Source organism: Cebus imitator, unplaced genomic scaffold (assembly GCF_001604975.1).
Source record: "Cebus imitator isolate Cc_AM_T3 unplaced genomic scaffold, Cebus_imitator-1.0 Scaffold819, whole genome shotgun sequence".
Lineage (NCBI taxonomy): Eukaryota > Metazoa > Chordata > Mammalia > Primates > Cebidae > Cebus > Cebus imitator.
In genome coordinates this window covers 215,339-226,047 of record NW_016108134.1, presented here as the reverse complement: position 1 = coordinate 226,047, position 10,709 = coordinate 215,339, and the positions used below count along the sequence as shown (strand labels likewise).

General features: G+C 47.0%; 1 protein-coding gene across 1 annotated transcript in view; it reads left to right on the top strand.

The window, feature by feature from the left end:
* The window catches only part of SLC1A6 (solute carrier family 1 member 6), a 24,854-nt gene extending 15,875 nt beyond the window's left edge, over nt 1-8,979 (top strand). Inside the window, exons 7-10 of the mRNA XM_017520285.2 lie at nt 2,335-2,568; nt 4,576-4,770; nt 7,222-7,356; nt 8,618-8,979. Coding sequence (XP_017375774.1) covers nt 2,335-2,568; nt 4,576-4,770; nt 7,222-7,356; nt 8,618-8,813 — 760 coding nt within the window. The 3' untranslated portion in view covers nt 8,814-8,979. The remainder of the gene's footprint in view (nt 1-2,334; nt 2,569-4,575; nt 4,771-7,221; nt 7,357-8,617) is intronic.
* The last annotated feature ends 1,730 nt before the right edge of the window (nt 8,980-10,709 follow it).

Sequence of the window (10,709 nt, the reverse complement as noted above, 5' to 3'; positions counted from 1 at the left end):
AAAAAAAAAAAAAAAAAACAAGGCTGTCAGATCCTAAATGGGAGAAGACTTTGTACATCATCCCAAACAACTGGAAAGTTGTATAGGGAACTCAAGGCCAAGTTGAGGGCCTGGAAAAGCATTGGAAAGGAATGGGAGTGGGGAAGCTTACTAAGGATAAGCAGAGAATTAACAAGGAATATTGAAGGCTCAGCTGAATTGGGAATCTTGAATTTATAGTGGTGTCATTGGCATGATTGGGTGAAATGTCCAGATGTGCCAGGTGGCTGACTGTAGGGGTTAGGAAATCATGCACAATTAATCTTGGGCTAAAGAATTTTGCAGGGGATGAGGTGGAAGGATGGAGGTAAGAAAGTTGAGAGAGGGATTACTCAGACTAAGCATAGAGGTGGATCTAGTCACGCTGACTTGGAAAGGACTCAGCAGCTACTCCCCAGGGATAAGTCTGAGCCCAGCTTGGAGAACATAGATGTGACTGGAGAAGTCCCTGCATCCTCATTTTTGACTCAGGCTATTGTACCACCTTCCCAAGAGGTCTCCACCTTCTCCAGTACATCCATGACAAATGTGAGCAAAAGTAGACTTCAATTTCTTTTTTTCTTTTTGAGACTGAGTCTCACTCTGTTGCCCAGGCTGGAGTGCAGTGGCGTGATCTCGGATCACTGCAACCTCCGCCTCCTGGGTTCCAGTGATTCTCCTGCCTCAGCCTCCTGGGTATCTGGGACCACAGGCACATGACCACATCTGACTAAGTTTTGTATTTTTAGTAGAGGTGGGTTTCACCATATTGGTCAGGTTGGTCTCAAACTCCTGACCTCATCATCCACCTGACTCAGCCTCCCAAAGTGCTGGGATTACAGGCATGAACCACCACCCCTGGCCATATACTTCAGTTTCTAAAGAGAGAGGAGTAGCCATTGAAGCCTAGAAATGAGAGGATGGTCCCGATGGCAGAAACTCACACAATTGACCAGCGGACTGGATTGCGGGGAAAACAGGCGAGCCCTGATGAACTTGCTTCTTTCATCTTCTCTATTCTCCTTTTTACTCACTACTCCAGCCACATTGGTCTTCTCTCTGGTCATCCAGCACTCCTAGTGCATGCCCATCTCAGAATCTTTGCATTGTGCCTGCAATGATTTGCATTGTGCCTGCAATGATTTCTCCCAGATACACAGGGTACCTTGTCATCATGTGAGTCTCAGCTTAAATGTAACCTCTTCAAAGAAGCCCTTTCTGACCACCTGCTCAGAAGCAGCCCCATCCAATGACTCTCCTTTCCTATTATCACCACTTGAAGTTTGTAATTAGTGCATTTCTATGCGTACTTCCTGATTTCCCCATTAGAATATGTCTTAGTCCATGTCAGCTGCTATAACAAAACTACCATAGACATCATGGCTTAAACAACAAAAATGTACTTCTCACAATTCAGGAGGGTGAGAAGTGTTAGATCAAGGCACCCACAGATTCCAGGTCTGGTAGGGCTGTCGTCTGGTTCATGGAAGGCATCTTCTTGCTGTGTCCTCGAATGGCAGAAGGATGGAGGGAGCTCTCCGGTGTCTCTTTTACATGGGCACTAATTCCATTCATAATAGCTCCACCCTCACGACCTAATCACCTCCCAATACTATCCCTTTGGGGGTTACAATCTCAACATATGAATTTGGTGGGGGGGGTGGATGGGACATAAACATTTAGTCTGTAACAGAATGTAAGTGCAATGAGGACAGGAGCCATGTGCCTGGAACATATTAGGTACTCAGTCAATATCTGTGGAATGAATGAATACATAGGTGGTTTTGATAGGACAGGTGGTTTGAGATATCAGTGGGAAATGCCTAGGCTGGTGAATGAGTGAGAACAGGCACTGATAGGGAAGAGAATAGGGGAATAAAGGTTTCAAATGTGGAACAAAGAGTTGGGGGCAGAAGATAAAGGAAACTTAGAAGGCTAGAGTCAGGGAAGGTTTTAGCAATGTCTAGAGAAGGATCCTGAAGCTACCTTCAGGTGATTATTTGGGGCAGGGTTGAGAGGTCTTGAATGGGGAGTAGAAAGGAGAGAACTGAAAGGTTGTGTATCCTGGAGTAGTACGAACTTTTCTATCACTCGGGGGAGATGTGGAAGAGCAGCTGCAGGAGGAGGTGGGCTTCATTCTTGGGGCCCAGTGACATTCGTTAATGTACGGGGAAGACTGGGATGGAGTAGGGTGCTGTCGGGTGGGTACCGCGTGGCTCCAGGGCCCTATATGGGCAAAGCCTTGAGGATGCCAGCTTCAGACCTGCAAGGGAAGTCAGGAGGGAGCCCTCACAGATATGTGGCTCCCTCACACAGGTATGCACCCGTGGGCATCCTATTCCTGATTGCTGGGAAGATTCTGGAGATGGAAGACATGGCCGTCCTGGGGGGTCAGCTGGGCATGTACACCCTGACCGTCATCGTGGGCCTGTTCCTCCATGCTGGTGGCGTCCTTCCCCTCATCTACTTCCTCGTCACTCACCGGAACCCCTTCCCCTTCATAGGGGGCATGCTACAAGCCCTCATCACTGCCATGGGCACGTCTTCCAGGTATGGCCTTGCTCCCCACACCAGCACCATTCCTGGATGCACTTCTTGTCCTTCACGGCCTCTCCGAGGGCTCTTGAGGGTCTCCAGCTGGTGCAATACCTGGGGGTTGGTCATTGTCCTGGGCTGGCTCTCCTGGTCTCCCCTTCTCCTTTCCTGTTTTTTAACTTTATATGGAGGAGAACCAGGTGCCAATTTTGAGGTGAAGAGGGAAGGTTCCAGGATGCCCCATGAGCTCAGTCATTTCCTAGCTCAGAAGGAGTCATCTCCCCTTGTGAGACGGTGTCTGGGAGCTCTCTTGGCTTTTTCTTCCTTCTCCTCCTACTCTTCCTCCTCCTCCTTTTCCTCTTCCTCCTCTTTCTTCCTCCTTTTCCTCTTCCTCTTATTCTTCTTTTTTAGTTTTAGGGGATTAATTAAGAGCATCATCCAAATTCAAAAACAATTTGAGAAGTAGCACAACAGCCAAAAAGATAAAATAATTTTTTTTTTTTTTTGAGACAAAGTCTCTGTCACCCAGGCTGGAGTGCAGTGGTGTGATCTTGGCTCACTGCAACCTCTGCCTCCTGGATTCAAGCAATTCTCCTGCCTCAGCCTCCCAACTAGCTGGGATTACAGGCATGTGCCACCACACTTGGCTAATTTTTTGTATTTTTAGTAGAGATGGGGTTTCGCCATGTTGGCCAGGCTGGTCTTGAACTCCTGGCCTCATGTGATCTGCCCACCTTGGCCTCTCAAAGTACTGGGATTACAGGTGTAAGCCACCATGCGTGGCCAAAAATATCTTTTTCTTTTTCTTTTTTTCTGACATGAGGCCTCATTCTATCATCCAGGCTAGAGTGCAGTGGTGTGATCTCTGCTCACTACAACCTTCACCTACCAGGCTCAAGTGATTCCTCCCACCTCAGCCTCCCAAAGTAGCTGAAATCACAGGTGCATGATTCCAGCCCTCCTGGCCAATTTTTCTTTTTTCTTTTTGGTAGAGATGGGGTTTTGCCATGTTGGCCAGGCTGGTCTTGAACTCCTGAGCTCAGGTGATCTTCCTGCCTTGCCCTCCCAAAGTGCTGGGATTACAGGCATGACCCACTGCACCTGGTCAAAAACAACATTTTAAAAATTACCCATAACGCTGGTCAGGGAATGTGCCTCTTGGTCTATGGCTATGTAAGACTGATGTCACTGTATCCTAGAATTAAACTCGCATAGTCACCGCTGAGCGGGACACCCAAAGACCCCCTATGAGTCCAGAATTCTAACCATATGATGTAAAGCTGACCACAGAACACCCATCCTGTGGACAGGCTTACTCCAAATGAGATACCCACTTCTTTGACTAAACTCGCCCACCAATTAGGTCACTTTTCTCTGATAAGAAGTGGTGGAGCGGTGGATGGAGAGGGTTAGCATAGCAGAGGTCAATGCTGATACAAACAAGGGAGTCCGGAATAGGGGCCCTCTCTAAAGTCAGCAGACCTTTATGATACACTAGTGTGTAGTTTTTCCCATAAACTAGTGTGCAGTCATTGGCCTTAGCTATTGGCTTTAAGTGGGTCAAGAGATCTTCAGTTTGAGAGACCCTCATTGCTGTTTTCTCCCTGTATCGTGAGGAGTCGCTCCTTTCCTTTGTACAGTTATCAGCCTCTGAATTGTTATACCCTTGTTTTCTGCCTCTTGCAGAGCACCCACCTAGTATGCTCAATGTTCTCATGGGGAATGCTCCCTGGGCTCATTTCTGCACAGACCACGCCCAGCCCATGTCCTGCTCCGAGCCCCGCCCTACCTGGCCACGCCCTGCTCTGAGCCCCACCTCACCTATCCGCCTCTGTTCTCAGCCCCGCCCATGTTACCTGGCCCTTCCCATTCTCATCCGAGCCCCACTAGGCCATGCCCCGTTCCCAACCTGTCCTAGACTTTGCCAGGTCCATGCTCTGTCCTGCCCCCAGGCCACGCCCTGTTTGCAGCCCCGCCCCCACCAGACCACTCCCCTTCCTCAGCCCTGGGCTCTTTCCCCAGCTCGGCAACGCTGCCCATCACCTTCCGCTGCCTGGAGGAGGGCCTGGGTGTGGACCGCCGCATCACCAGGTTCGTCCTGCCCGTGGGCGCCACGGTCAACATGGACGGCACTGCCCTCTACGAGGCCCTGGCTGCCATCTTCATTGCTCAAGTTAACAACTACGAGCTAAACCTGGGTCAGATCACAACCATCAGGTGAGGGGGCTTGGGTGGGACCTGCCAGGAGATGAGAGCTAAGCCGTCATCAGCATCGTTGGGAGAGTTGGAGAGGGAGGAGGGGGCCACAGCTGGAGCTCAGAGGAGCCCTCTGATGTTGGAAGGGGGGTGTGGGAAGATCCCCACTGCCGGAGGAGGTGAAAGGTAAAGCTGCCACCTGAGGCTGTCAGGAGCTGGCAAGACGTTCCCGCCATTTCTCCTCTCCAATGGGAGATCCCTTTGTCCAGTGTTTTCCAAAGCATAGCGGGTGCATCCTAATAACCCGAGGTTCATGTTATATAGATTCTTATATTTACAGGCCCTATACATTTATTTATTCCTGTATTTATAGGTTCCATCATCCAATGGTTCCAACTTAGTCATCATAAAAATAACAGTGAACATTGTCATCTCCTTCAGGTCTTCAGGGTTACTTTTTCATGGAAGCCCTGTTTAAAATGGCATATCGGGACTTGCTAAGGAGGCACCGTTTCCCCATGAAATACCATCTCCATATAGTATGAATTGTACTTATTCATTTTGTTTATTGCCTGTTTCCCATACTAGATTGTAAGCTCTGCAGGGCTTGGTGGCTCACACCTGTAATCCTGCCCCTTTGGGAGGCTGAATCGGATGAATCACTTGAGGTCAGGAGTTCAACAGCCTGGCCAACATGGTGAAACCCATCCTACTAAAAATACAAAAATTAGCTGGGCATGGTGGCAGGTGCCTGTAATCCCAGCTACTCAGGAGGCTGAGGCAGGAGAGTCGCTTGAACCTGGGAGGTGGAGGTGGCAGTGAGCTAAGATTGCACCACTGCACTCCAGCCTAGGTAACAGAGCGAGACTATCTCAAAAAAAAAAAAAAAAAAAAAAAAAAAAATAAAAGAAAAAAAAAAAACAAGAACACAACACAAAAAAAAAAAAAAAAAAAAAAAAAGAAAAAAAAAAAAAAAAAAAAAAAAAAAAAAAAAAAGTAATGTTTGGGCAGGGATTTTCTTTTTATGGGAATATCTACTATGTATATATATACCACATTCTTCTCTCTGCTTCTTTCAGTTTAACTTTTTTAGATTCCACGTATAAATGAGATCAGACAGTATTTGTCTTTCTGTACCTGGCTTATTTCACTACACTAGCATGTAGTATATGCTTGATAAATATGTGTTGGAAGAATGAATGTATTGAGTGCTCTATAACCAGTCCTTGGAAAAACTGCCTTTGCACATGCTCTGATGGGATGACCTCCTTTTCCATGGGAGTCCAAGGATGCAGAAAAAATGACATAAAGAAAACTTCAAAGGAACCCCCTCCCCCGCCTTTTTTTGCTTAAGGTCCCAAACATTACAATGAACGCTTCTCAAGGGAAACTTTGACATCATTGGGAGTAGGGATGCTACCAAAAAAAGGTAAGGATGGGAAATGTCTGAGGTAGTATTCTTAAATGGACCAGGGCACTTAGCATCCCTTCTACCTTCTTCCTGGGAATCTGAAAAGAGCTTGGTGGATGGCCAGTTTAAGACTTACCAGGTGTATTGAGCTGTGCTCACATTGCTATAAAGAAATGCCTGAGACTGGCCAGGCACAGTGGCTCATGCCTGTAATCCCAGCTACTCAGAAGTCTGAGGCAGGAGAATCACTTGAACCCAGGAGGCAGAGGTTGTAGTGAGCCGAGACTGTGCCACTGCACTTCAGTCTGGGTGACAAAGACTCTGTCTCAAAAAAAAAAATTTTTTTTTTTTTTGTAAAGACAGGGTCTCACGATGTTGCCCAGGCTGGTCTTGAACTCCTGGGCTCAAGCAGTCCTCCCACCTTGGCCTCCCAAAGTTCTGGGATTACGGGTGTGAGCCACTATGCTCAGCCTTTACATGCAACTTTGAATTCTTTGACTACATCTCCAAATTCCCTGTCACCTCTGGTGACCACCATTCTACTCTCTGTTTCTATGTATTCAACTTGTTACTATTATCTTTTAGATTCCACGTATAGGGGAGATCAAGGCCAGGCATGGTGGCTCATGTCTATAATCCTAGCATTTTGGGAGGCTGAGGTGGGAGGATTGCTCTAGCCCAGGAGTTTGAGACCAGTGTGGGCAACATAGTGAGACCCCATCTCTACAAAAATACAAAAAAATTAACCAGGCATGGTGGCATGTGCCTGTGGTCTCAGCTACTCAGGAGGTTAAGGTGGGAGTGAGCAGTGAGTTGCGGTGAGCTGAGATTGTACCACTGCACTTCAGCCTGGGCAACAGAGTGAGACTGCCTCCAAAACAAACAAACAAAACAGACAGAGAGCGAGATCAGGCAGTATTTTTCTCTTGTGTCTAGCTTGGGTATTTAATTTAAGATGCACTGGGGAGCTGATCTCTTCCCCTCTCTCTATCCTTTTCCTGTCTCTTCCTACTCGCCCCCTTCCCTCCACCTGCCTCCCCATGTTCTCCCTTCCCCTGCAGCATCACAGCCACAGCGGCCAGTGTTGGGGCTGCTGGAATCCCCCAGGCGGGTCTGGTCACCATGGTCATTGTGCTCACGTCGGTCGGCTTGCCCACGGAAGACATCACACTCATCATCGCCGTGGACTGGTTTCTGTGAGTGTTCTCCAGGCTGGACCCTGCTGCTCCCTCTTCTGCACACACTGCTTTCCTCTGCACCATCCTCGGCCTGTGGGCTTTCATTCCAGCAAAAATGCAGTGGTCCAGAATTTTCGAGTGAAAAGGAGGCCTTGGAGAGGCCTCCGATCCATGGTCTCTGGATCCCAAATCCCAGAGTTATCTTTGGGGAGTAGGGTGTGGAGACAGCAATGGGGCTTTACCTATCAGCTGGAAGAACTCCTCTTTTACCTGTTTTATGTAGAAGTCACAAAAAGGTGGTCCAGGCTGGGCATGACAGCTCATGCCTGTAATCCCAACACTTTGGGAGGCCGAGGGGGGCAGATCACCTGGGGTCAGGAGTTCAAGACCAGCCTGGACAACACGGTGAAACCCTGTCTCTACTAAAAATAATAATAATAATAAATTAGCTGAGCATGGTGATTGGCACCTGTAATCCTAGCTACTCGGGAGGCTGAGGCAGGAGAATCACTTAAGCCTGAGAGGCAGAGGTGGCAGTGAGCTAAAATCGTGCCACTGCCCTCTAGCTTGGGCAACAAGTGAAACTTCGTCTCAAAATTTTTAAAGTTTAAAAAAAATTTTTTATTTTTATTTTTTTAGAAATTGGGTTTTGCTGTGTTGCCCAGACTGACCTTGAACTCCTTAGCTCAAGCAATCCTCCTGTTTCAGCCTCCCAAGTAGTTGGGACTACAGGTGTGAGCTGGTACTCCAAGCTGCAAATATATATTTAAATCTCAATTTTTAAAAACAAGAGGATTATGGGCAGTACATAGTGACCAGCCCGGCCAAGATGGTGAAACCCATCTCTACTAAAAATACAAAAGTTCGCCGGGTGTGGTGGTGGGCACCTGTAATCCCAGCTACTCGGGAGGCTGAGGCAGGAGAATCACTTGAACCTGGGAAGCCAAGGTTGCAGTGAGACGAGATCGCACCACTGCACTGTGGCCTGGCTGACAGAGCAAGACTCCATCTCAAAAATAAAAATAAAATAAAATAAAATAATAAAATAAAATTGGAATGCAGGCTCAGCTGACAGCTCCTATGTAGGAATGAAATTCCAGGCTTCCTTTAATGTAAACCTCCTGGTTTTGTTGTCATTTGTTTTTGTTCTTGTGTTTCTGAAACAGAGTCGTGTTGTGCTGGAATGGGATTGTACTGGAATGGGACCCCCTCTGATGCACCCTCTTCCTGCGAAGCTTTTCAAGCCCCCATTAATGGCAGCTTCTTTTTCCCATACCAGTGACCGGCTTCGCACAATGACCAACGTACTGGGGGACTCAATTGGAGCGGCTGTCATCGAGCACTTGTCTCAGCGGGAGCTGGAGCTGCAGGAAGCTGAGCTCACCCTCCCCAGCCTGGGGAAACCCTACAAGTCCCTCATGGCACAGGAGAAGGGGGCATCTCGGGGACGGGGAGGCAATGAGAGTGCTATGTGAGGGACTCCCAGCTCTGTCCCCTCCCAGACAGGAGGGAAGGGGACTGGGAAGGGGAGTCCTGGGGACACATCTGTCGCCCAAATGACCGTGGGCTGAGCACACATGTTCTGCTTGGCTTGTTTAGGGGGGAGGGAAAAGTGAAATAAAGGAGCAGGAATGAAAGGTATATAAGGTCTGTATTTCTCTCTGAGCATATGCTCAGTACCTGAAGGAGGGCATGAGCCAGGGAAGGGAAGAAAAGTTTCTCCTAGGTTTGGGGAGCAGGGAAGCCTCAGCTTCAACAAGAAGAGGGGTCAACTCATGTTTCTTATATTCTCAAAGAGTGGTAGAACTGAAGAGGGTAAAGAAAAACCATTATTTCTTTTAACAAGACAATATCCGTGATCTCTATGTCAGGGGTCCCCGAGACCACCTTTAAGTTCAGCAATTCACTAGAAAGACTCACTGAATTCAGGACGTGTACCGTGACTCACCTGCAATCCCAGCACTTTGAGACACCGAGGCAGGAGGATTGCTTGAGTCCAGGAGTTTGAAACTAGCTGGGATAACATGGCAAAACCTCGCCTCTACCAAAAGATACAAAAAACTAGCCAAGTGTGGTGGTGTGTGCCTGTAGTCCAGTTATTAGGGAGGCTGACATGGGAGGACGGCTTGAGCACCACAGGAGGAGGCTGCAGTGAGCTGAGATTGCACCATTACACTCCAGCTGGGCGACAGAGCAAGACTTGGTCTAGAAGAAAGAAAAAAAAAAAGAAAAGAAAATTTTCAGCTCCATTATAATCTTATGGGTCCATCATAATATACGTGGCCTGTCATCTGCCAAAATGTCATGTGGGGCATGACCCCATACCAATGCTTCAAGATAATAAAAAACAAATTCACTAAAATAAGATGCTACTATATTATAAAAGTGACATTAAAATCAATGAGGGGACCAGGTATGGTGGCTCTCACCTATAATCCCAGAACTTTGGGAGGCTGAGGCAGGCAGACCACTTGAGGTCAGGGGTTTGAGACCAGCCTGGCCAGCATGATGAAACCCCGTCTCTACTAAAAATACAAAAATACAAAAATTACAGGTGTGGTGGTGCACACCTGTAATCCCAGCTGCCTGGGAAGCTGAGGCAGGAGAATCACTTGAACTCAGAAGGTGGAGGTTGCAGTGAGCTGAGATTGTACCATTGCACTCCAGGCTGGGCGACAAGAGTGAAACTCCGTCTCAAAAAAAAAAAAAAAAAAAAAAAAAAAAAAAAAAAAAAAAAAAAAAAAAAAAAAAAAAAACCGAGGAAAGAAAAGATGTTGAAAAACTGGTACTTGGATAATTCATTATTAATTGGGGAGCAAAATCAAGTTAAATTCCTGTCTTAACATCAACCACCATAATAGAATGAAGTTGGAGGAAAAATGTGAAATAGCAGTAGACTTCTAGAAAAAAGGAGAGATTAATCCTCTGAGCAGAAATCCAGATAGAAGAAAGAAAAAGGAAGACAGAGAAAATAATTGATGGACTCAAACATGTGAGACATCTGCAGGTAAAACGGTAAAGATAATAAAAGATGAATGGAAAGCTATGGAAAATATTTAAGAAACATATACATCAAAGATATATCTGCACTCTCATAGTTATTTCAGCACTATTCACAATAGCTAAGATTTGGAATCAAACTAAGTGTTCATCAACCAATGAATGGAAAAAGAAAATGTGTCACATGTACACAATGGAGCACTATTCAGTCATAAAAAATGATGAGAGATCCTATGATTTGCAACAACATGGGTGGAACTGCAGGAAATTGTGTTAAATGAAATAAGCTAGGCGGCTGGACGTGGTGGCTCACACCTGTAATCCCAGCACTTTGGGAAGCTGAGGCAGGCAGATCACCTAAGGTCAGGATT